General features: G+C 42.6%; 1 protein-coding gene across 1 annotated transcript in view; it reads left to right on the plus strand.

Moving 5' to 3' along the window:
- CCDC7 (coiled-coil domain containing 7) overlaps positions 1–27,645 on the plus strand; it is a 294,105-nt gene that overhangs the window by 153,672 nt on the left and 112,788 nt on the right. Inside the window, 4 exon segments of the mRNA XM_043507137.1 lie at positions 8,739–9,228; positions 23,535–23,576; positions 24,661–24,693; positions 26,454–26,529. Coding sequence (XP_043363072.1) covers positions 8,739–9,228; positions 23,535–23,576; positions 24,661–24,693; positions 26,454–26,529 — 641 coding nt within the window.

Genomic DNA, 27,645 nt, shown 5'->3' on the forward strand with positions numbered 1-27,645 from the left:
GTTAGTATGAGGCATTTCTTCTTTGAGATGTATTGTCCATATATATTCCACCCTTGATGTTTATGCCCCACCCCTTCCCATGTGCTCAAGATTGGACTCTTTTGACCAGCAGAGTTTGATGGGGCTATATAATCCCCTGAGTGTCCTTGTGATCCTGTACTGATGACATATAGGGTTGTATTGGCCCAACTGCCATGGCTGTGAGAAGCTCCACAAAGTCAGTGTCTCAACACAATTTTACAGAGACGTTTGTGGATTATTTTGTATATTAGGATTAGTTAGGAATAATTTTACTTAGAATAGTTTTCACTTTGGCAAGTTTGTGATGGTTTACTGTAGTGGGGTGGCTGCCCCACTCCTGGAGAACAGGGATTAAAAGAAGCCAAGCTAGGCTGATTGGGGAAGCAGCCACAGCTGGGGCCATGCCAATCAGGCCCCAGCTGGCCCTGATAAGAGGGCTGTGGGCCAGGAGCTGGAGAAGTCTCACTCTAGCCCTGGAGTGGGAAGGGTTAGCTGTCTGAGAGCAAGGTGCCTGAAGCAGAGCAGAGCAGAGCTGGGCTGGGGAAGGGCAAAGGGAGCTAGGGAGCTCCTGCCTGGTAAACCTGCAGGTCTTGGTGAAGGCCTACAAAGGTATGGGGTCTACAGAGGTGCAGCCTGGGAATAGGCTGAGGCAGCTGGTCCTAACCCATTGCCAATGATGAGTGGCCATTACAGACTGCAATTTGCCCCAGTGAAAGGGGGCTAGATGACAACTGGCAGTAGTCAATGAGGCAAGGTGAGTTTAGAGGGTTGGGGGTTCCCTTGGGAGAGGAGACCTACAATGTGGGGGCATGCTGGGGCAGAACCCCGAGGTAAAGGGCAGCAGGGTCCGGGAGGGACACAGGTCCAGCAGCAGGTGAGACACTGGCCTGCAGAGGGCGCTCCATATGCTGGAAAAGAGCTAATTCCCAGATGACCAACAGGAGGCACTGCACTGGTGAGTCATCACTTTGCTACACTTACCTGTCTTTTTTTTTTTTTCTCTCTCTCTCTCTCTCATCAGGAACTTCTTCCTGATATCAGGGTTAAGGGATGTTTCATCCTTTAGTCACCTGGCTTTAAATATTGCCTCTTTTCTGAGATGACAATACCCATCAATAATAGGCACTCCAGATGCCTTTTTCTCCTTGGGGGAAGGTCATATCATCAGTGTTTTCTGTATAAATCCTTTGCTAAAAGAACTTTGAAGGAAAGAGAGGTATGCCTTCAGCTAGTTTTATAGACTACTCCATGCAACCTGCTTCGACAAATTCAACCTCAGTCCAGAAATGCCTCTGTGATTTCTGGATCCACTAGCTCCCAGTCTCCATCTTTGAAGACTGCAGACTTGAGTAGGACTGAAAATGTCACAGACAGCAGGAGCAGATCCCCATTGGGAATTCCCAGTAAAATGAAAGTCTAAGTCACTTCACCAATCCTATGAAGGAGACTTCATGACCCAAGATGGATACTGCTGGAGCTCTCAGGAAGCACAGTACCAGCACTCTGACACCCTCATGGAAATAAAAATTAACTGCCTCTTATACTGATACTAGAACATTCAGGGTAGTGTTCCAAGTGCCAACTGTTGCAGCACCAACCCCTTTGATACTGATGTCTGTGGTATCACTTGCTTCAACACAGAGTGCATCGGCACTGGACATGTTGGCACCATGCACTCTGGTGCTATCCACTCCTATAGTGAGGTTTATGGCATTGTCGTTTTCCATATATAAGTAGTATGCAGTACTGAGGGGTCTTTACCCTACATATCTTCAAATCATTAGAACTTTCTGTGGTAGCATTTTCTTTGGGTTTCTTGTTTAGTGTTCCTATATGCCAATTGTAGTAATTAAAAATATTCAAGGAAATTCCCAGAGAAAAATTATATTAAAATGGAATTCAGATTAACAATATTTATAATTTAAGATAAAATACATTACAAGGATATTGTAATTATTCCTAAAACAAGCATTATAAATTCCTGACTTTATTAGTGGGAGTGGGGGCAAAGAAAAATATTGACAATGTCTTCAATGTCTTTCTATCTTATCTGAGTTTACAAAAATTGGAAAAACAAAACACAACCCCACACCACAATTGCAATCATATATTTATTGCCTGGTATCACTATGGGACAGCATTATGCTTTTTTGGATCCCTTAATTTTCATACCTAGCTGTCAAGTTTCCTTCCCCACTCTGAACTCTGGGTACAGATGTGGGGACCTGCATGAAAGACTCCCTAAGCTTATTCTTACCAGCTTAGGTTAAAAGCTTCCCCAAGGTACAAACTTTCTTCTTAAAAGAAGAATTTGAATTAAAGAAAAAGAAGAATCACCTCTGTAAAATCAGGATGGTAAATACCTTACAGGGTAATCAGATTCAAAACATAGAGAATCCCTCTAGGCAAAACCTTAAGTTACAAAAAGACACAGCTTATTTTACCAGTAAACAAAAGAAAATCTAACCCATGTTCTAGCTAGATTACTTACTAACTTTATAGGAGTTGTAAGGCTGCATTCCTGATCTGTTCCCAGCAAAAGCATCACACAGACAGACAGACCCCTTTGTCGTCGTCCCCCCCCGCCCCCCAGATTTAAAAGTAGCTTGTCCCCTCATTGGTCATTTTGAGTCAGGTGCCAATGAAGTTACCTTAGCTTCTTAACCCTTTACAGGTGAAAGGGTTTTGCCTCTGGCCAGGAGGGATTTTATAGCACTGTATACAGAAAGGTGGTTAACCTTCCCTTTATATTTATGACACTAGCAAGTTTCAGTTTCTTTTAAGTTTTTAACATTAACTCTGAATGTCCTGGATTTCTTATGCTTTTTTTTGAGAGAATTACAACATCCCTGTAATGTATTTTATTCACATATACTCTCAGCCTTAGCTCCACTTTCATGTAGTTTGTGTCAAGGTACCTAGAAGTGTGGTAGATGCATAATTTTAAAAATGGGATTTGGAAAACTAAAAACTATGAAGAACTGAATGTCCGTATTCAGTAAATAACAAATGACTTTTATATCTCTTTCTCTTAATAAATTTGAATTCAGAGTCACATACAGGAGCTCTGTAGATTTGCACCCCAGCTTGCTACGCACCAACTCATCATTTAGACATACCCTAAGGTACCACAAAAAGTCTGTGGCAGTGATGGGAATTGAATCCAGGTCTCTTAAATCCTTGGCTAGGGCCCTAACCATTGGGTCATCCTGCCTCTCCTAAGCTTTGGGTGTAAAACTCAAATAATATGCACAAGTCTGTATTTGTTGCACAGGCAGAGTAGGTAATTGCAGGTAAGGGAGGGGGAACAGTGGCCAAGGAATAGAAAGATGGCCCCAGTGAATTTTTGTTTTGTTTTGTTTTTTTTGTGTGGGACCCTTCTCTCAAATGTAATGAGTGTAACGCTTATTTATACACATCAAACATGCTAATTCAATTGTCCTATACTTCATGTTAGCATATGTGAAACAGTATTCACCAGCAATACTAAAGTTTTCTACTCACCCATCTGAATCATATTTTGCATGCCTTTCGTTCTGCAAACTAGTAGGTTATCTGTTGAAGGTTCATTTTCTGGATTGCTTGTTTTAATTGGATAACATTCCCAATTCACATAATCCCTCTTGTTTTATAGTACTCCTAAGGTCAGAGGTCCTCAAACTGTGGGGCGTGCCCCCTAGGGGAGGTGTGGGGGAATGTCTGGGGGGTGGTGGTGGCAGGGCCAGGGCCAGGACCAGCCCCCACAGGGGTGGGGAGCGAGTGCTACCCAGCCCCTCCCTGCCCCCAGCTCTGCTCCGGTCCCTTCCCCAGCTCCTGGCTCCGGGCCTGGCCCCATCCCCAGCTTCAGTGAGACTCCACTCCCAGCCTTGGCTAGTGGCTGCGACTTTGCTCCTGGCCTGGGGCTGAGGCTGGGAGCAGAGCTGCACCTGACTGCGGGCCCATCTGCCAGCCCCCACCGCAGCCCAGCTGAGGCTCTGCTCCCGTCCCAGCATCTGCCCCTGGCCACAGCCCCAGACCCACACCCATCTGCAGCCCCAGCCTCTACCCCCTTGTCCTTGTTTCCACCCCCCCCCCCCCGCAGTAGCAGCCCCACTCCTGGCTCTGGGGAGGGTGTGGCGGCGGTGCAGACAGGGATAAGGTGGGGTGTCACCCTCAAAAGTTTGGACACCCTGCCTTAGGTAGTTCCTTCTAAGTTTCATTTTTGAAAATTAATGTTCTTCTTCAAGTGACGTCCCTGTGGGTGCTCCACTTCAGGTGTCAGTGCATCCCAGCACTGTTGATCGGAGATTTTCAATGGCAGGGTCCATCTGGGTCTTGCATGCACAGTAGTTGTCTTCCGGTGCTATTGGCACCTCATCTAGCACATTTGCACTTCGAGACCCTCAGTTCCTTTGCAATCATCCTCAGCCTGAGGTGGAGCTCTGTAGTGTTGTCCGTGACGAACCTAGAAAATTGTTAGAAATAGGTAGAATTAAGTTTCAGTTCATAGCTAGTTTAGTCAGTTTCACATTTAGGAAAAAAAGGCCCAACCCCACCCTTTTGTTAATTCATTAAAGTTTCCCTCAGACCACTAGGGTACATAGAGGAGACATCAGAACTCCTATACAAACATGCCTGGATCAGCAGGTTTTAAAAGACATAGGCAGTGTCTCTACAGAACTATCTTGGATGGACATTCACTCTGTGTCCATGCACTCACTGCAGCAACTTGAAAGCCAGAACTAAGTGAGATAAAGACCTCCATTTAAAACTAATACTAATGGAGAAAACCTTCCAACTGACTCTGATCCCAGACAAAAGAACCCCTCAAAAGGGGACTCTCAGAGAACCTCATCAGACACAATGCTTTGCTTCTCAAAGAGAACAAAGGAAACAAGCCACGTCCTTGCCACAGAGAGAATCGTTGAAAAAGAAAGTCTCCTGCAAGGTCGCTATCCTCTGTGCCAACCACACCAAGGTTAAGTACCTTTGAGACACCGGGCACCTCCGGCACCGCCCGCATGGGGCCTTTGCTGGCAAAGACAGGGAGTCGAGAGGCAAACATAAGCCAACTTCCTCCTCTTCAGTACTGACGACGCCAGTTAGAGATAGCACCAAAACCATCACCAATGGCGATGCCTCCACTGCCCATGCCAACAATCTCATCAGCACTGACGGAGAAATCAAAGATGGCGTTGTCAGCACTAATCAAGCCACTGCACAAACAGTCAGCACCAACCCTGGTACCATCAAAAATGTCAGCATCAATGGCACAGTACTGAAACCCACAGCACCATGCCAATTGACACATGATGCCGATATGATGGAGTCCTCTGCTCCAGGCTCATTGCTCCTCGGTGTTGCTGGTTCACCAGTACAGATGGCACCGGAACAGCTGAACTCTCCCATTGCCCCACCATTCTCCAGTGATGAGAATGATGACAAAGAGAAGGGTGACTTTTCCTCACGCCATTCCTCACCGAGCGGAAACAAAGCACTGTTGGGACCCATGAGATTGGGGGACCAAATTGCTCAAGACATGCAGCACTGGTATGGGCAACCATGGATGTGCCCACCCGTGCCTTTCCCCATGCAATGGCCACAATGGGAGGCCAACAGTGCCCATTATCACAGACCTCCCACTCCTCAGATAAGACACATGATCAACAACAGCCTCCCCACCTGAGACCTCAGAAGTGCCAGAGGATGTGAGGGAGGATAGGGACAAGGACACAGAACAGGACACTTCACCTGCTCGTAACTCATCATAGCCTGACAAGGCATAATGCCGCCGCCTCCCGCTGCTGCTGATTTTTAAGTAGTTCCAGGAGCTGTTCAGACATGTGGTGCAAAGCCAGGACACTCCACTTGAGGAAGTGGCTGAAACCCAGCACAAACTCCTTGAAATTCTTCACAATCCTTTATTTGAAAATAGCACTAGCTATCAACAAAGCACTGATGGAACAGGCAGAAACAGTCTGGCAAACGCTGGCAACCATTCCACTGACATGCAAGTGAGCAGACAGGAAATACTATGTCCCCATGAAGGGGATGGACTTCTTTTTCTCTCATCCACAGCCCAATTCCCTAGTAATTGATACAGTTAACCAATGAGGGAAACAGCCCCAATTCTGATCCACTCCCCATGACAAGGAGTGGAAGAGACTCGATCTATTCAGCCGTAAGGTCTGTTCTTCTGTGACCTTACAATTATGCACAGCTAACTACACTGTACTCCTTGCAAAATATGGCCATGACAATGATACAAAATTGAAGGAATTCCTTATAGATCTTGCACAGGAGAGAAGGAAACAATTCAAGGCCGTCCTTACTGAGGGACAACTTGTGACCAGGACAGTGCAGCAAGCATCCCTTGGTGTTGGACACGTGGAGGCAGGAACAGTAGACACGACCGTAGTCCTGTGCAGAGTGTCCTGGCTACAATCATCAGGAATCCCGAGGGAACTTCAATTGAAAGTAGAAGATCTCCCCTTTGACAGAGAAACTGTTTTCTGCCAAAACTGAGTTGTTTTGTTTTTTTTTTTTGTTTTTTGTTTTTTTTCCCACTCTGTGAAGGACTCTAGGGCAATCCTCTCCACTTCAGGCATATATACACAAACAACAAAGCAAGAGAAGATACCAACCATACCTACATGGCAGAGACTATTCATTCTCATGACAACAAATACCATACGACTCCCAGAGACAGAGGCAACAACCCCAGAGACATTGAACACCACAGTCACAATCCTCCACATCTCAGCCAACATCGGCCCAGCTGCAATTCTGAAAAATTGGGCCATCTACACAAACCACTCAGGTCTTTGGCCATTGTCTACTCCCTTTTTACTATGTCTGGACATCAATCACTATGGACCAATGAGTTTTAGAGATCATAAGATTGGGCTACATTATCCCTTTTACCATCTGCCCACCAATCCTATCCTCCTCCACATCACTCTTCAAGGACGCTTTTCATGAGCACCTGCTATGACAAAAAGTTTTTCATCTTCTAGTTAGGTGTCATAGAATTAGTTCCCACACAACACAAGGGGACAAGAAGTAATGGGAGTAGAATCTCAGCTCAGAAGAAAAATGGAGGATGAGACCCATTCTAGATCTCAAAGCTCAACAAGTTCATGTGAGCCCAAAGATTCAAGATGACCATACTGGCCACAATAATACCGGTGCTGGAAAGGGGGGGACTGGTTCTCAGCCCGCAACCCACAAGATGCCTATTTCCACATCACCATACATCCCACTCACAGAAGGTTTCTCTACTTCACAGTGGGAAGTGACCACTACCAATAGAATTCTACCATTCGGCCTTTTCACTGCACCAAGAGTCTTTTCCAAAACCCTTGCAGTACTGGCAGCACATTTGCGCAAACAGGGAATAATAATATTTCCATATCTGGAATATTTTCCCATCTGACTGGAAAGAACACCACCCAAAGGACAATCCATCTGTTTTGGAATTTAGGGTTACAGATAAATGAACAAAAATTAACCCTAATTCAAGTACAACAACTGGACTTTATTGGGGTGCACCTCGACTCCATGAGTGCAAAGCATCACTATCGATGAACAGATTCATGACACTGACCAATCTTATCACAGTAGTCACGAATAGCCCACAAATATTGGCCTGAGCCTGCCTACAGCTATCAGGTCACATTGTGGCCACTACTTTTGTGGTAAGGCATGAGCGACTACATATGTGCTTCTTACAAGTTTGGCTGAATTCAGTATGCATACCGAACAAGCACTAGAAGTCTATCAATGCCACCAAAAGTCCTGGAATCTTTACAGTGGTGGACACAACCAGAGAATGTATGCACAGGAGTCCCCTTTCACTAGGACCCACCATTCATACTGATCACAACAGATGCCTCATTGATTCACTGGAGCCCCCATGGCCTTCTATGGAGACTCAATTACACATCAATCTATTAGAACTACATGTGATCCGCAACACACGTCTTCGCTTCCTCCCACTAATAAAGAATGAAACAGTATTCATGAACCAAAACATTGCATGCATGTTCTATATAAATCAACAGGGAGCAGATTGCTCCCACTTCTTGTGCACTGAGGCCATGAAGTTTTGGAACTGGTACATAAACCTCTCCGCCTCCTACCTCCCTGGTTTCCTGAACACAATGGCGGACACACTGAACAGGCAATTTTCCCAGGATCATGGATGGGAACTGAACAGAGTCTTACAATCCATATTCCAATGATGGGGCTTCCCTCCCATCTGTATACATTCACTATATGAGACAGATTGTGTCAAACTCTTGTACAGTGCAGGCATACAGTTGTTGCCACACAGCTGTGAGTTCTGTGTAAGAGGACTTAATTATGATTATTACAACAGGTAGAAGCTCAGGAACAAAATCTTCTCTGCCACACATCCAGCCCTACAACCTTCCTCTCCCTTGCTGCCTCATATCTAGCAGGTGGGAAAAAAATGACAAGTTAAGGTTGCCTGAGCAATCTTAACACTGTTCCTTTGTGTGTAAATCTAATTAAAAATAATTATATTCAGTTGTTGTAGTATAGAGCTATTTGAATGGAGTGTTTTATTAGTCCTCATCTGCTGCTTCACTATATATTTGCTTAGTGTGATCTGCAAAAGTCATTCAGCATTTAACAGCTCATGTATTTCGCATCTCTCAAATAAAAGCATACCTTTTACCTTTCTAGCTAATATTGTATATTTTTAAATCCTAAAGTACAGGAAAAGAAACACACGTCACTGCTGTTTCAGATCTCCCAGAGTTGCACAAAGTTCAAGAAGAATCCCCTTTGGACGTCTACTCAAACAGTCAAGACAAGCCATTACCAAGGGCTTTAGACCAGCTTATCTCAGCAAGGCAAGAGAAAATATCTCCAAAAATCTCCCAGAAAAAGGAAGCACAAGTTGAAGCAACTCTTCGATCCAGTATCGAAGAAGATCCTTCTCTCTTCACATATGAGAACCTAACATTGCCATCAACTTTAATTCCCAAAAGTCAAGTTTCTTTTAAAGACTTATTGCCCAGTCACAAAGTATCTTCTGCTGATTTTGCCAAAATTAAAGAAGAATCTCAAACAACTCCTATTTCTCCTATTGAAACGACACCTGCTATCATATCTTCTAAGATCCTGGAAGAGGGATCTTCAGTTTTCACTCCAGAGGATAAGATGATATCTACTACAACTTCTTCTGTCAAAGAAGACGGGGTGCAGTATTATTGAATATTATAATTTTAGATATGATCTAATTATTTAGGACTAGATTGTACAATCCTAGCATATGGTAAGCAAGCCATGCAACCTGAGCATATTGTTGACGCTTGCTTACGTGAATAATCCCATTGACTTAATGATCATCAATGAAATAGCTAATGTTTACATTATTTGGGCCATTAGGTTTTACAGCTAACACTCCAACACCTCTAGTGGGGAACTTTATACCTTATCCTTGTTAAGGTTGACTTTAAACTCACGAAAACGACTCTGTATCATGTTACATGCAGTTAACTTTTAGAAAGTTATCTTTGCAATCATCGGAATTATAAACTTTTTTAAAAAAGTGAAAGCTTAGATTCAAGTGCTGGTCCCTATGTGTATGCCACACCTGGGTACACATGTTCTCCATGCACCTGAGACTGGAGATTTATAGCAAATAATGTCTGTTGGTCCACACCTGGACAGTTGCTCTCCTCGAAATATAAAGGGTGGCATGGACTGAAGTCTTTCCAGTTCCCCTTGCCACCGCATGGCCTGAGTTGAAATTCTCTGTCTGAAACAATCTTCCTTCCTTTCAGAATCTGTGTGTGTGTGTGTACACGTGTGTACACACACACACACACACACACACACACACACACACACACACACACACACGTTTTTAGTAATCTTAGCCTTAGTGTTTTAATGGTTTTAGTGTTAGGGAGAAACAAATCAAACTATACTATCTTGGGAAGCTTCTTCTCACAGGAGGACCATGCCCAGAGTCCTGGGATTTAAGAACTATATCTCCTGCCCTCATTCCTTCTCTGTCAGTGATTAACACTAGTGCTGCCTTTACTGCCTTGGAAAGGCTCACATCTCTGCCAAGTGCAACATTTGTTGCTCATTCCTGAGGGAAGAGAACACCATTTGAGGAAATATATCCTGGAGAAGGTCATGAGACCCCAGTTGCCTCCTGGCTGGGGAGATGCCCTTGTATAATGGCCCAGACAGTGAGCAGGACCCTCCAAGCTCTGGATCTGGGACTCCTCAAACTCTGGGAAGGACTGAAACCTTTATCTGACCGGAGGATATTTTCACTTTACCCTTCTCACAATGTCTTCTATCTGGACCAGTCCTCCTCGGAGATATTTCAACACCAGAAGAAATCACCTTGAGGAGAAGACAATTCTCTCCTACCATGTCTACAAGCTGGAACATTCTTCCACTGGGACCACCATTGGGAAAGGTACTACGATTTCATCAGAAGAGTCAGATGTTCCAGATGAACCTTTATGTCCACGGCAGACCAGCCAGGACAGAACCTCTAGGAGGTCTTGGAGTTGCCCTTCTCCTGGATACAGCTACTCAGGGGACTTTTGGTATTCAGTGCCTCATTGCCAGCTCTCTTCTAGCTGATACTGATAATCTTTATTGGAGTTTGCAGAAGAGGAAGTTGAGCCAGATCCACAGGTCCCGATGGTTCTGACAGGTGTGTCTGCGTCCTCACCCAACAAGGGTGTTCCATCATCATCATTGTTCCAACATCCCATCTCTGCCTGACGACCGCAGGTAATACCAAAATCTCTTGCAGAGGATGGTAACTGAGTTCCAGATCCCTTTTGAGAAAGTCCATGACACAGCATAGACTCTTGGACATCCTGCAATCATCAGGCCCTAGTAGAGTGGCCCTCCCAGAGAACAAGGCTGTTATGGAATCTGCCAGGACAGTGTGGTATACCCCTGCCTTATGTGCCCCCACTCCTAAAAGGGCTGAAAATGCTATTTTGTTCCAACTAAAGGAATAGAGTTCCTGTTTACCCACCTAGTGTCCAACTCCTTAGTGGTGTAGGGCAGCTACACAGAGGTCCAGGATACAACCCCCCAAGATTACTCTGACTAATAAGGGCACTATATGCCTTCACCTTCTGGGGAGGAAGATATTTTCATGAACCAGCCTCCAATTCAGAATGGTTTACTGCTAGACTCTGCTAGCAAAATATGATTTCACAAATTACTCCAAATTTTTAAAATTCAGGGACTAATTTCCTCTGCAGGACAAGGCTCTCAGTGATGAAGGCACTCTGGGTGGCAGTGGATGTAGCTGATACTGCATCTAGAGCCATTGCCATAGTTGTAGTCATGAGGCATGAATCATGGCTGCACTCTTCCTGGTTCCCCAGGGAGGTCCAGAATACTATTGAGGACTTGCCCTTTAATGGGTCTAATTCCTTCAGTGAGAAGACTGGGGAGTCACTTCACTCTCCTAAGGAGTCTAGGATGACCTTTTTCTCCCTGGGCATTTACACCCTGGTCCCTAAAGAGAAAACACCACAAGCGAATTTACAAGCCCTCCCCATCAGCCATTTTACCACCAGCACCTTAGGAATTGCCACTCAAATCCCAGAAGGGATGAAGACCCAGGTTCGCAACTTCCTCCCCCAGTAGCTGCTGCTTCTCAACCTCACTTGCCACCCAGGGGTTTCTTTTGACAGGTCACTTGAGAACTGTGTATATACATTGATGCCCTTCTGCAGTGTCACCAAAACTTTGGTGGCTGCCTTGCCCACTTTACTCACAATTAGAGGGCAATAACTATGGATAAGTGGGCAATAGAAATAATTCATTCTGGCTACACAATCAAGTTTATCTCCCTTCACCACCGTAAACTTCCTTCCCAGTGTCAGTCTCTGGGTTCAAGATGGTCAAGCCTGGTGATTACAGCTGTAATCAAGAATAGGTATAAAGGTTGAAACCATTTGTAAAGTTGGGATTGGGCTTAGGGCAGCACTGCAACCAAGGTCAGGGACAGGCTGTAGGTCAGAACTGAGGTCAGAGTCTGTAGATGAGCCAAATCAGGATCATAGTCAGAGTCCAGATGCAGTCCAAAGATCAAAGCCAGATGGCAGTCATTCCAAGGATTGGGGTGGGGGTGGGGGTGTGAGGAAGTGAGTGCAGGGCTGGAGTGGTCAGTAATGGGGCTGGAGCATGGTTGGAGCAGGGCACAGGCAAGGCTGGAACAAGGCTTGGGTTAGGCTGAGGCAGGACCAGGAATTGGATCAAGGGCATGCTGGAAACCTAGGAAGTGTGAAACACTGTGTGGCAGCAGGAAGGTTCCTGGCCAAGTAGTGCTATTGCATAGACTAACTTGAAACTCTGACGGGGTCAGTACCTTAGGTCAACTGACATAAACTTTGCCCAGGGATAGGCTGCTGCCGCATGCCTGAGTGCTAAATCACTGCTAGGTCTGCTTACAGGATGAGTCAATAAAGCTGACTGCCTGAATGATGAGTCACCGCAGGCTCTTTTGGAGATGTGAGTCATGGAAGCTTGAGTGAGAAGTCCTGGTCTGGCTTGGGGTTTGCCTTATATTTGGCCCCTTTTCAGGGACCACTTTGATGAAGAAACCTTCCAACTACGAGGGGCTATTGAGCCAGTGCCATCTCAACATCAAGGAAAAGGATTCTATTCCCCATATTTCATAGTTCCAAGAACAATGGAGGATGGAGACCAATTCTTGATTTATGCCAATTAAATGCTTTTATTTGCAAATCAAAATTTTACACTACCAGCTCAAAGCTGGTTAGAGCACCCAGAGTCTTTACAAATGTCTTTTCAGTGGTGGCAGCCCAGATGAGATACAGAAGCTACACCATCTTCCTGTATCTGGACAACTGGCTCCTATACATATGCATATACAGCCAGGAAGCCTGGTCGGTGACCCTGTTCTTACTCCATCTTTTGGCATCCTTAGGGATCTGTGTAAACAAAGGAAAGGCCACTTTGACTCCCATAAAAATCATAGCCTTCATAGGAGCGACCATAGACTTGACCTCAAAGACCCCCTAAGCTTATTTCTACCAGCTTAGGTTAAAACTTCCCCAAGGCACAAATTCTCCCTTGTACCTTGGATTAGGTAAACACTGCCACCACCAAGTGATTTAACAAAGAATCAGAGAAAGGACCACTTGGGGTCCTATTCCTCCCAAATATTCCCCCAAGCCCTACACCCCTACACATTTCCTGGGGAGGCTTGAGAATAAACAAGATGAGCACAGACGAGCCTTGGTTTTTTTTTTAGGACACTAAAAAAACCAATCAGATTATTTCTTTTTTTTTTTTAATTTTATTAGAAAGAAAAAAGGTAAAAGAAGCATCTCTGTGAAATTAGAATGGGAGTAATCTCACAAGGCAATTAGATTCAAAACACAGAATTTCCCTCTAGGCAAAATCTTAAAGTTACAAAAAGAAAAACCAGGAATACATCTTCCTCTCAGCACAGAGAAAATCACAAGCCAAAACAAAAGATAATCTAACACATTTCCTTGCTAAATACTTACTAAGGAGTTGGAGTGCTTTCTTTCTTGTTCTGTCTCCGGCAAAAGCCACACTGAACAGACAAAGTCTTCCCGCCCCACCCCCAGACTTGAAAGTATCTTGTCCCCTTATTGGTCCTTTTGATCAGGTGCCAGCCAGGTTACTTGAGCTTCTTAACCCTTTACAGGTAAGAGGTTTTTGTGCCTCTGGCCAGGAGGGATTTTATAGTACTGTATGCAGACAGGTGGTTACCCTTCCCTTTATTTTTATGACATAGCCAATGGACTCAGCACATGCAGAGAGAATGGCAGCCATTTACAGTCCATGGTCCCATGGCCTCATACCACTCCAAGACAGGTTGATGCACCTCAAGGACAGCGGAACCATCAAAGCCAAATGGAAGGAGCATTTTGAGTCGCTCTTGAACCATAAGTAAATTGTCTCTGATGCCGCTAATGAATCCATACCTCAACTACATGAAAGAGAATCTCTTGCTGACCCCCCTGCCCTCGAAGAAGTAACATAAGCCATCATGCAAACCATGAACGACAAGGCAGCAGGACCAAACAGCATACCAGCTGAAGTTTACAGATTTAGAGGTAAAGAACTGGGAAAGAAGCCCCACAGACTTTCTTCAAATCTGGTATAATGAGAAGATTCCGAACGACTTGAGAAATGCCAACATTGTTACAATCTTTAAGAAAGGAGACAAGTTTGGAAATTATTGAGGCATTGCCTTGCTATCTACAGCAGTGAAAATTCTCACCCGTATCTTCTTAAACAGATTATTTCCCCTTGCTGAGAAAATATTGTCGGAATCTCAGTGCAATTTCAGACCATCCCGCAGGACAGCTGACATGATCTTCATTGCCTGTCAAATCCAGGAAAAGTCTCAGATTTGGCTGCTCTCCAAAATTTATTAAGATCCTAAGGCTTCTTCACAATCAGATGACTGCCACTGTTCTCTGTATTGCCCTGGAGATGGACCCTTTCATCATCAAAACTGGGGTTAAGCAAGGATGCGTTATTGCCCCAACCCTGTTCTCCATCTATTTTTGCAGTCATTCTGATCCTCATTAAAGACCGCCTCCCCACTGAAGTTGACATTCATAGATTCATAGATACTAAGGTCAGAAGGGACCATTCTGATCATCTAGTCCGACCTCCTGCACAGCGCAGGCCACAGAATCTCACCCACCCACTCCTATGAAAAACCTCACCCATGTCTGAGCTATTGAAGTCCTTAAATCATGGTTCAAAGACTTCAAGAAGCAGAGAAGCCTCCCTCAAGTCAACCATGCCCCACGCTACAGAGGAAGGCGAAAAACCTCCAGGGCCTCTCCAATCTGCCCTGGAGGAAAATTCCTTCCCGACCCCAAATATGGCAATCAGCTAAACCCTGAGCATATGGGCAAGATTCACCAGCCAGATACTACAGAAAATTCTTTCCTGGGTAACTCAGATCCCATCCATCTAATATCCCATCTCAGGGGATTTGGCCTATTGACCCTGAATATTTAAAGATCAATTACTTACCAAAATCCCATTATCCCATCATACCATCTCCTCCATAAACTTATCGAGTAGAATCTTAAAACCAGATAGATCTTTTGCCCCCACTGCTTCCCTTGGAAGGTTATTCCAAAACTTCACTCCTCTGATGGTTAAAAACCTTCGTCTGATTTCAAGTCTAAACTTCCTGGTGGCCAGTTTATACCCATTTGTTCTTGTGTCCACATTGATGCTGAGCTGAAATAATTCCTCTCCCTCTCCTATATTTATCCCTCTGATATATTTATAGAGAGCAATCATATCTCCCCTCAGCCTTCTTTTAGTTAGGCTAAACAAGCCAAGCTCCTTAAGTCTCCTTTCATAAGACAAGTTTTCCATTCCTCAGATCATCCTAGTAGCCCTTCTCTGTACCTGCTCCAGTTTGAATTCATCCTTTTTAAACATGGGAGACCAGAACTGCACACAGTATTCTAGGTGAGGTCTCACCAGTGCCTTGTATAACGGTACTAAAACCTCCTTATCCCTACTGGAAATGCCTCTCCTGATGCATCCCAAAACCGCATTAGCTTTTTCCACAGCCATATCACGTTGGCAGCTCATAGTCATCCTATGATCAACCAATACTCCAAGGTCCTTCTCCTCTTCCGTTACTTCTAATTGATGCATCCCCAACTTATAACTAAAATTCTTGTTATTAATCGCTAAATGCATAACCTTACACTTCTCACTATTAAATTTCATCCTATTACTATTACTCCAGTTTACAAGGTCATCCAGATCCTCCTGTATAATATCCCAATCCTTCTCTGAATTGGCAATACCTCCCAGCTTTGTATCATCTGCAAACTTTATTAGCACACTCCCACTTTTTGTGCCAACGTCAGTAGTAAAAAGATTGGTCCCAAAACCGATCCCTGAGGAACTCCACTGGTAGTCTCCCTCCAACCTGACACTTCGCCTTTCAGTAGGACCCGTTGCAGTCTCCCCTTTAACCAATTCCTTATCCACCTTTTGATGTTCATATTGATCCCCATCTTCTCCAATTTAACTAATAATTCCCCATGTGGCATGGTATCAAATGCCTTACTGAAATCTAGGTAAATTAGATCCACTGCATTTCCTTTATCTAAAAAATCTGTTCCTTTTTCAAAAAAGCAGATTAGGTTGGTTTGGCATGATCTACCTTTTGTAAAACCATGTTGTATTTTGTCCCATTTACCATTGACTTCAATGTCCTTAACTAATTTCTCCTTCAAAATTTTTTCCAGGACCTTGCATACTACAGATGTCAAACTAACTGGCCTGTAGTTACCTGGATCACTTTTTTTTTTCCTTTCTTAAAAATAGGAACTATATTAGCAATTCTCCAATCATTCGGTACTACTCCTGAGTTTACAGATTCATTAAAATTTCTTGCTAATGGGCTTGCAATTTCAGGTGCCAATTCCTTTAATATTCTTGGATGAAGATTATCTGGGCCCCCCGATTTAGTCCCATTAAGCTGTTTCAGTTTTGCTTCTACCTCAGATATGGTAATATCTACCTCTATATCCTCATTCCCATTTGTCATGCTACCATTATCCCCAAGATCCTCTTTAGCCTTATTAAAGACTGAGGCAAAGTATTTGTTTAGATATTGGGCCATGCCTAGATTATCTTTAACCTCCACTCCATCCTCAGTGTTAAGCGGCCCCACTTCTTCTTTCTTAGTTTTCTTCTTATTTATATGGCTATAGAACCTTTTACTATTGGTTTTAATTCCCTTTGCAAGGTCCAACTCTACTCGACTTTTAGCCTGTCTCACTTTATCCCTACATGTTCTGACTTCAATTAAAAAGAAAAGGAGTACTTGTGGCACCTTAGAGACTAACAAATTTATTAGAGCATAAGCTTTCGTGAGCTACAGCTCACTTCATCGGATGCATTTGGTGGAAAAAACAGAGGAGAGATTTATATACACACACACACACACACACAGAGAACATGAAACAATGGGTTTATCATACACACTGTAAGGAGAGTGATCACTTAAGATAAGCCATCACCAGCAGCAAGGGGGGGAAAGGAGGAAAACCTTTCATGGTGACAAGCAAGGTAGGCTAATTCCAGCAGTTAACAAGAATATCAGAGGAACAGTGGGGGGTGGGGTGGGAGGGAGAAATACCATGGGGAAATAGTTTTACTTTGTGTAATGACTCATCCATTCCCAGTCTCTATTCAAGCCTAAAGTTAATTGTATCCAGTTTGCAAATTAATTCCAATTCAGCAGTCTCTCGTTGGAGTCTGTTTTTGAAGCTTTTTTTGTTGAAGTATAGCCACTCTTAGGTCTGTGATCGAGTGACCAGAGAGATTGAAGTGTTCTCCAACTGGTTTTTGAATGTTCTAATTCTTGACGTCTGATTTGTGTCCATTCATTCTTTTACGTAGAGACTGTCCAGTTTGGCCAATGTACATGGCAGAGGGGCATTGCTGGCACATGATGGCATATATCACATTGGTAGATGCGCAGGTGAACGAGCCTCTGATAGTGTGGCTGATGTGATTAGGCCCTATGATGGTATCCCCTGAATAGATATGTGGACAGAGTTGGCAACGGGCTTTGTTGCAAGGATAGGTTCCTGGGTTAGTGGTTCTGTTGTGTGGTGTGTGGTTGCTGGTGAGTATTTGCTTCAGATTGGGGGGTTGTCTGTAAGCAAGGACTGGTCTGTCTCCCAAGATCTGTGAGAGTGATGGGTCGTCCTTCAGGATAGGTTGTAGATCCTTGATGATGCGTTGGAGAGGTTTTAGTTGGGGGCTGAAGGTGATGGCTAGTGGCGTTCTGTTGTTTTCTTTGTTGGGCCTGTCCTGTAGTAGGTGACTTCTGGGTACTCTTCTGGCTCTGTCAATCTGTTTCTTCACTTCAGCAGGTGGGTATTGTAGTTGTAGGAATGCATGATAGAGATCTTGTAGGTGTTTGTCTCTGTCTGAGGGGTTGGAGCAAATGCGGTTATATCGTAGCGCTTGGCTGTAGACAATGGATCGAGTGGTATGATCTGGATGAAAGCTAGAGGCATGTATTAGGTAGTTTTCCTTGCTAATCCCTCCCATCTTCCACTCCCTGTATGCTTTCTGCTTCTTCTTAATCACCTCTCTAAGATGCTTGCTCATCCAGCTTGGTCTACAACTCCTTCCTATGAATTTTTTCCCCTTTCTTGGGATACAGGCTTCTGATAGCTTCTGCAGCTTTGATTTAAAGTAATCCCAGGCCTCCTCTACCTTTAGATCCATAAGTTCTTCAGTCCAATCCACTTCCCTAACTAATTTCCTTAATTTTTGAAAGTCAGCCCTTTTGAAATCAAAAACCCTAGTTGCAGATTTATTTTTGTTAATCCTTCCATTTAGTTTGAACTGAATTAGCTCATGATCACTTGAGCCAAGATTGTCCCCTACAACCATTTCTTCTATGAGGTCCTCGCTACTCACCAAAATTAAATCTAAAATGGCATCCCCTCTAGTCGGTTCAGCAACTACTTGATGAAGGAATCCATCAGCTATTGCATCTAGGAAAATCTGAGCCCCATTATTATTACTAGCACTGGTCCTCCAGTCTATATCTGGGAAGTTAAAGTCTCCCATGATCACGCAGTTTCCATTAGTATTTACTAGATTAAAGACATTAAAAAGGGCTCTATCCATATCCAAATTAGATCCCGGAGGTCTATAGCACACCCCAAGCACTATGCCAGGGGAGACTCTACTAGTTTTCTTCCCCAATGTAATTTTTGCCCAGACGGACTCTGTCTTATCCATTGCATCGCTTCTTATTTCTTTACATTCTACCTCATCATTGATATACAATGCTACTCCACCCCCTTTACCTTTGTTTCTGTCTTTCCTAAACAGCACATACCCTTCAATACCTGTAGTCCAGTCATGACTACTATTCCACCATGTTTCTGTTATCCCTATAATATCTGGTTTCACTTCCTGCACCAGTAGCTCTAGTTCCTCCATTTTGTTACCTAGGCTCCTCGCATTGGTGTACAAACATCTTAATTTTTGCTGTTTGGCCTCGCTCACATTTTGTACCCTATTAGGCACAGTCATTCTACAGCCAGTAATACCTATTAGACTAGTATCCACACCGCCCTCGCTCCTTATATACATTCTCCTACCCATGGCTGTATCCTTTCTTACTTCGTCTTCTTCCCTCTCAATGCTAAAATCTGGCGTGGAGATTTCCTGGACATCTCCCATCCATCTCCCCCCAATTCCTAGTTTAAAGCTCTGTTTATCAGTTGTGCCAGCCTCGATCCTAGAAGTCTATTTCCTTCCCTACTCAGATGAAGTCCATCCCGAGAGAACTGTCCTCTGTCCGTGAATGCCTCCCAGTGGCCATACATCTCAAAGCCTTCCTTATAGCGCCACTGCCTAAGCCATCTGTTGACAGTCATAATCTTGTCAGACCTTTGTTGCCCTTCTCTAGGAACAGGAAGGATCCCACTAAAGATCACCTGAGCCTCAATTTCCTTAAGCGTCTTCCCCAGCCTAGCATAGTCTCCCTTAATACTTTCCAGCGAGAATCTAGCCGTATCATTTGTTCCCACATGAAGGATAATTAGGGGATTCTTTCCCGCTCCCTTTAGGATCCTTTTCAACCTCAGGTCTACATCCCGTATCTTAGCACCCGGAAGACAGCACACCCTTCTATTCTCAGGATCAGCTCTAGTTACAGGCCTGTCTATTCTTCTCAATAAAGAGTCCCCGATCACATAGACCTGCCTTTTCCTGGTGATGGTGCTATTCTCCAGTCTCTCCCCTGTTCCCTCTGGCTGCAAGTTCTTTCCATTCCTATTTTCCCTTATAATCTTTTTCAACCCATCCTGTATCCTCCTGGGGCTCATATTTGATGTAGTCTCCCTTGACTCTTCCGCTTTTCCTATAGGACTAGCCTCTCTTCTCTTCTTCCTTACCCTTCCACTTTCAACAAGTACCTGCTGAGCACCTTCTTCATTTTCCAACTCTGCAAACCTATTCCTAAGCTCTATTTCTCCTTCACTAGCCCGTCTTTTCCTCTGCCTGGTTCTTTTAGTCACATGCTTCCACTGACCACTTTCCTCACCCAGTCTCCCCTCAAAATTCCCCAGCCCTGCTTCCATCTGCGAGTCTGAGCTTTTCCCTTCAGATACCTCATATCTTTGCTCCATCATCTGCTCAAACCCCTTGCTAAATTCAACGAGACTTTCCACCTGCATCTCCAAACCTCGGATCTTTTCCTCCATCAGCTCTATCAGACGGCATTTAATGCAGAAAAAACTCTTACCGGTTCCCCCTCCAGGATCATGTACATACCACAGCTTCCAGATCCAGTCATCCTCAATGTGTCTTCCACTACAGGAGTCACTCCCATAGCTGCCTTTGTATCTGTCATCGCCTTCCCACCTAAATCCTATTAATCTGGGAAACACAAACCACACCAAAAAGACCACCCCCCCAGCAAAACCAAACCCCAAACAAGCACCACAATACAAACTCCCCTATTTAGAGCTCTGTTTGCTAGCTCCTGTGCTGCTGCAGCTGTCTGTGCCGCTGCCTGACTGGCTGGCTACCTTTATAGGACCCCTAGTCAGAAGCCCCATTCCCTAATCAGGGCTCAGCTGCTCTCCCAGCACAAAGCCCCTACACACACACAAATACTAAAAATACAAAACCAAGTACAACTACCTTCTCCTCCAACAGAACTCCCACTCAAACTCCTGTGTTTAGAGCTCTGTTTGCTAGCTCCTGTGCCGCTGCAGCTGTCTGTGCCGCTGTCTGACTGACATTCAATACAGAATGGATGGGCGGCTTTTTAATCTTTGATGTCTCTGCTCAAAGTTTGAAGTCCAGAGCATCCATTACTGATCTTCAATATGCTGATGACTGTTCCATCCCTGTGCATACTGAGAATGACCTTCAGTCCACATTGGAATGTTTTTTGCACAAGCTTACCAAAGCCTGGGGCTCTCATTTAATATCAAGAAGACTAAAGTGCTCCATCAGCCTCCCTCAGGCCTTGCACATGACTCACCATCAAGGGACAGAGTTTGGAGACTTTTGCTACCTCAGTAGCCAACTCTCTCAAAATACAAAACTTGACAGTGAGATCCAGCACAAGATCTAGTGCACAAGTGCTTCCTTTGGGGAAACTTCTCTGATGCATTTTCACAGACAGTTACTTATGGAAGGACACCAAGATCCAGGTCTATAAGTCAGTTGCCATCTCTACACTCCTCTATGGATGTGAAACCTGGTTGACCTACCCTCAGCACCTCAAGATTCTGGAGAGGTACCACCAACGATGCCTCTGGAAGATCCTTCTTATCAAGTGGGAAGATCACCACGCTAATGCCAGCATCCTCACTGAAGCCAATGTCACCAGCATTGAAACAATGATCCTTATGCATCAACTTCTGGGCTGGATATTGTGTATGGATGTCAGAGACTTGCCTCCCAAAACAAATCCTCTATTCTCAGCTCATGTATGGTTAGAGATCCTGTGGTGGTCAGAGGAAACACTACAAAGGCACACTGAAAGTGTATCTCAAGAAAACTGATGTGGACGTCACAAGCTGGAAAGAACAAGCCACCAACTGACTTCAGTGGCACCACATCCTCCATCAGGCAGTGGCCTTCTTTGAGGGGAAGCGCCTTGCCCTGAAAGCTGAGAAGAAAGAAGGAAGGAAACTTTCTCCCAGCAGGCAGCTAATCCACCAGGAAATGTCTGTGCCTGGTGGTAAATCTATGGTTCCAGGATTGCACTCCTGAATCATCTCAGGACCCATACGTAAATCCGTGGTAGAGATCATCCTCAAATTGAGGGATTGCTGACAAAGATTCTTCCCAAAACTTCATGCTTCCAATGAATGAGACTTCACTCCCTTGACATTAGATGTGCCTTGGCCTTTTATGTGTTTAGGAACTAAACCGATTGGGAAAACACCAAGACTATTTGTCAATATAGCAGAGTAATGGCAAGAAAAAGAATTCTCTACCCAGAGACACTCTCAGTGCATCTCTGGATGCTTCATTTTATGTTATCAGTTGGCACATATTCTTATGCCAGATGGGGTGAGGCCTGGTCCATGAGAAAACAAGCAATGTCATAAGCACCTCTTTGAGAACTACCTATACTGGACATTAGTAAGGTGGCTACCTGGAGCTCCTTCAAACTTTTTATGAAGCATTATACCTTAGTCCAGGTCTCTTCTGCAGCTGTGGGGACAGCAATATTACAGACCTGCATACCAACTGTGTCCTCACACCCACCTCTGGTGTGGATACTGCTCATCAATCATTCACATGTGGAATCTACATGGGGACCAGCACTTGAAGAAATGGAGATTACTTGCCTGTAATGGAAGGTTCTTTTGAGATGTGTGGTCCCTATCTGTATTCCACTACCTACCCTTTTTCCCTTCTGCTTCAGATCTTATCTGATTTGCACTAAGAAGAGGAACTGGAGAATCTTAAAATAAGATCTATCTGGTTTTAAGATTCTACTTGATAAGTTTATGGAGGAGATGGTATGATGGGATAATGGGATTTTGGTAAGTAATTGATCTTTAAATATTCAGGGTCAATAGGCCAAATCCCCTGAGATGGGATATTAGATGGATGGGATCTGATTTACTATAGAAAATTCTTTCCTGGGTATCTGGCTGGTGAATCTTGCCCAGGTGCTCAGGGTTTAGCTGATTGCCATATTTGGGGTCGGGAAGGAATTTTCCTCCAGGGCAGATTGGAGAGGCCCTGGAGGTTTTTTTGCCTTCCTCTGTAGCATGGGGCATGGTTGACTGGAGGGAGGCTTCTCTGCTCCTTGAAGTTTTGAACCATGATTTAAGGACTTCAATAGCTCAGACATGGGTGAGGTTTTTCATAGGAGTGGGTCGGTGACATTCTGTGGCCTGCGCTGTGCAGGAGGTCAGACTAGATGATCAGAATGGTCCCTTCTGACCTTAGTATCTATGAAGGGGTGCTGTATGTGCTGTCCTTGATTCAGAGCACAAGAAGAGCAACTGTGCAAGCACAGATCTATGGACACTACTTGCTACAAATCTCCAGTCTCAGCTGCATGGAGCACATGTGTACCCACATGTGGAATACAGATAGGGACCACACATCTCAAAGAACCTCCAATTACAAGTAACCTCCATTTCTCAAAAATCAGAATATATTGCATGGACCATAATGAGCACAGTAGGCAGGCAGGGCCTTGGATACCCCAATATAGGTCTTTGTGAATAATTACATCCTACAGCAGAGCATCTCAAAAATCAATATTTACAGTTTAAATTGATGCAAATTGATAAATTGCTTGATATTGTAGTAAGTGCATTAAATAGCAATAACATTCAAATTCTAAAAGACACATTTATATAAAACCTGAATGTAATAAATGAATAATCAAATGTACTTAGATAAATGTCATGCTACTTGTTTCATTAATACTCCTTTTGGATTGCTAGGCTTTTCTAGGAGATATTCAAGAACCACTTGAAGTTTATCAGGTAAAACATTAATGCAAAACCTTTTACGCTGTAAAAGAGAAAATATTTTAAAGCTATTCACTTAATGTAAAAGAGTGCTTAACTGATCACTAATATGTTTAAACAGAACTTCATATGTAAATTTCTCCAAACAAAGCAACAATGTTAGTAGGATTATTGATCATAATTACTCCAGCCCTCCGATTCAAAGGTGACCAAGACATATAGTAGTTATTGGGATGTGGCCAACGCTTTATTTGAATTTGCCTCAGGATGATGTGTGCTTCCCTGAAGATGGCCTGGAAAGCCTAATGTCCTGATCCTTGAAGGTCCAACCCCTCTAGGAGAGAGAATAGTGTTAGACATGCAGTTATAATGGATGATATGATCTTTGCTATAATGGATGATATGATCTTTAGTAAACTGCTCAGTTAGGTCACCTGAGCAAATCACCTGTTACATATACTTCTTGGTATCAATGATGCTTGACAGAAATGAATGGGTATACTATCAAGCATTAATGGTTTCACAATGAGTCGATCTATATAATTTTCCATTTAATACTTGGACACAGAATAACATGACAAATGTTACTTGAACTAATTATTTTCTGGCTAGTTGAGAATTTTAAGTTTAAAGGACTTTAATAGAACAAAGTCTAGCACTGTAAGGCTTAAGATGCAAAATAAAAATACTGAAGTTTCTCATTTCTGTCTGGGTATTTGGATGAAAATCAATATTGTAATAGCTTAAAAATGTACAGATGAAACTTGACTTTGAGATCTGCAAATACAAGTATTCTCTAAAGTGTTGGATACCTTGCTAAGAACACGAAAATACTACAAAATGACAGATCATTCTGATTTTTGTATGTCATCATGGCTAAATGTATGTAGAAATATATGTTAAAAATAGAAGTTTATATTTTATCTTAATGTATTGGTTTGCATTGATGAAGTTGTGAGTGTTAAGTTTGCATTAATTAAATCGTAAGATTTATTATTAACAATATACTTTTTAATATAACAGCTCAATGTTTTTGGAATAAAATATGTGTCGCATGTAATCCCTTAACGTTGCTTTTTTTAATTTCTAGGATATTCAGCCTTATGTACAAGATTCTCCTAAAGTTTATGAGGTAAAATATAATATAAAACCTTTAAATTAGAAATGAGAAAATATCTTAAGTGATCATTTTAATGCATTGCGTGGCTATCACAAAGGGAATACATTTTTATGTAAATATATAGTAAATATTTATAATGAGGGACACATTAACATTAATTTATTTTTTCTACAGAGGAGGGGGGCCTGAAATATTAAAAGTAAAAAATGTCCAAGGTTGAAAACTCAGGGATAGAATGCCTATGTACTTTCAGCAAAGGCAATATGCCAGCCAGTACCCCTTTGTCAGTAATATTTAGCTCAGATGCATCCACACTCGGATGGGAAGTCCATTTGAACAGCAATTTGTTAGTTGGAGCTCATTGATCCCCAGAAGAAAAGAATATACATAACAATATCTTAAAGTTGAGAGCTGTCTGGTTGGCTCTAAAGTCATTTCTGCCTCATGTCAAACACAAGGTAGTTCAAATGATGACAGACTATATGACAGCATTGTATTATCTGAACAAACAAGGCAGGGCTCATTTCTTTCAATTATGCATAGAAGCAAAGCATCTTTGGGAATGGTATATAGAAAAGAATGTTCACCCAATAGCAATTCATGTGTTGGGGAACAAAACACTCTTGCAGATCATCTGAGCAGGTTGATCTCTCAAATGCATGAGCGGTCTTTGAAAGATGAAGTAGTAGCACATCTCTTCAAGTCATGGGGGAATCTGGTAATAGATCTTTTTGCAGCCAGCAACAACAGGAAATGTCAAAAAGGTTGTTTAAGGGCAAGGAGAAACAGGATCCAATATCAAATGCATTTCTAATATATTGGAGTCAGGGCTTAATGTCTGCATTTCCTCTCATTCAGATAAACAAAATAAAACGAGAAAGCTAGGGTAATTTTAATAATACCAGCATGGGTCAGACACCAATGTACCCAGACTTGCTATACCTGTCCATGCAGTTGTTAATAGAGCCTCTACCATTAGTACTGGACTTGTTGCAATGACAAGGGATGGTTTATCAACCAAATTTTTGGTCTTTTCATCTAATGGCATGGGGAGTCAGACTCTGGGATTGTTAGAAAAGTATTGCTCATTAGAGGTACAAAATGTTACAATGAATTCCAGGGAAGAGTTCACATGAAATTGATATAGTTATAAATGGAAAAGATTTTTATTGTGGATTTCTATGTATGCTATACATCCATATTCAGCACGAATTAATTATATATTAGAATCTTAACAAAGCAGCCCTGTCACTGTCTTCAGTGAAGGTTCATCTCTCTGCTATATGAGCATACCAGGTATCATTTTTACTAATTATGTAGTTAAGACTCTTGAAAGGCCTTAATAATTTTATCCTCCAATAAAGACACTCTATGCCATCTTGGGATTTGAATTTAGTGTTCTTACAATTGATGAAACATCCCTTTGAACCTTTGGGAGACTGTACTTTGTTCCATTTGTCTTTAAGGGGTCAGAAAATGAAGATAGAGTATTTGTCCTAAGATTGGTGAGAGCTATTTTACTGGAATGTAAAAGGTGGAAGCCATATTGGAGTAGAACTAGGGAGATACTAGACCAAAGGATCTCCATATAGTGGTGTTATGCTGTGGTTGCAGAGCAGTGAGTATATTTAATCCAGAAAGAATTGCATAGAAGTGGTCACACATATTACTCATTAACGTAAAGAACAAACATCACTAAGATGTTAAAAAAATTGATAATATATACTTAGCAAATAATATGAAATAATAGTTCATTCTCTTTTTATTGATAGACTATAATTTCGGAGAATATTTTACCCAGTGAAAAAAGTCTTCCCAGTATTTACAAAGAGACAGTAGATCTTAAAGGTAATTTTTTTTTCTTTTTTGCAAGAGATAGAGTATGTTTGATGATAGGAACCATCATGCCAAAATACATGATGGAATGTGGTGTAACACATTTCAGATACATAAGTGACTGGTCTTTTATTAAGTGTATTCTGCTATGGCTCTCTCTGCTATACCAATTGTAGACTGAGGAAAAATTCTTAAAGCAATCAATTTATTCTTTAACCAAATTGTATTTTGTGAACATTTATAAAAGTCATTCATTTATAATGATATGCTGGAAAAGCTATTTCCTTTGGGAGCTTTACGCCCTCAGAAAAGATGGTTCATTATTTAAATTTTTATTAAAGCTAGTGAGCACTGCTTTTTAAAATAGATTATATTATATTGTCTAAAATCTCTTTTATGTAGGGATAAGAGATGAGCTGTCATACAAAAGAAGGCTTTCATTTGCAAAGCTGCCATCAAACAAGCACAAACTCTGACAACAGTTCAATTAGAACCAAGAAAACCATTGATAAGTGCAGAAATAGTAATATCTTGATAGAAAATTATTACTTTCATAGAGTCTCCAGGGATTTTCATTGTTTATTTGCTATGTATTGTAATCATTCTTCAGTAATCAATATTACATTTTCTTAAACCACATCTTAACTCCACATCATCTAGATTATCAAGAGAACTGAAGACACACCTCCACCCTTTATTAGGATTGCTGGGACTCTTACCAAAAATCAGTATGGACCATTCACTCTCATGGCTTATGCACCAAAAAGTGTATCTCCTTGCTGAAAAGTGGAGCAACATAAACAAAAGCGTATACTTTTATATGTAAATTAAAACCTCATGCTTGGTATGTAATTTAAAACAAAAACAAACAAAAATTATCCCATGCAGAATATTCTCAAAATAGCTGCAAATAAAAAAAAATGGTGGTGGTGGTGGGAGGGGGGTGGACAGTAGAGTGAGATAATCTGGGAGGATTTAGGGAAAACTAGAGTTTTATAAATGGTACCCTAGAAAAAACAATGCAATTTACTATGTTTAGTTGACATCAAATTAATACCACACTGAACAGCATTGGTATTAGAAAAATATGAGCATTTCAGTGACTCACCAAGAACACAGAGACCTCCA

The sequence above is a fragment of the Dermochelys coriacea genome, chromosome 2, assembly GCF_009764565.3.
Source record: "Dermochelys coriacea isolate rDerCor1 chromosome 2, rDerCor1.pri.v4, whole genome shotgun sequence".
In the NCBI taxonomy this organism is placed as follows: Eukaryota; Metazoa; Chordata; order Testudines; family Dermochelyidae; genus Dermochelys; species Dermochelys coriacea.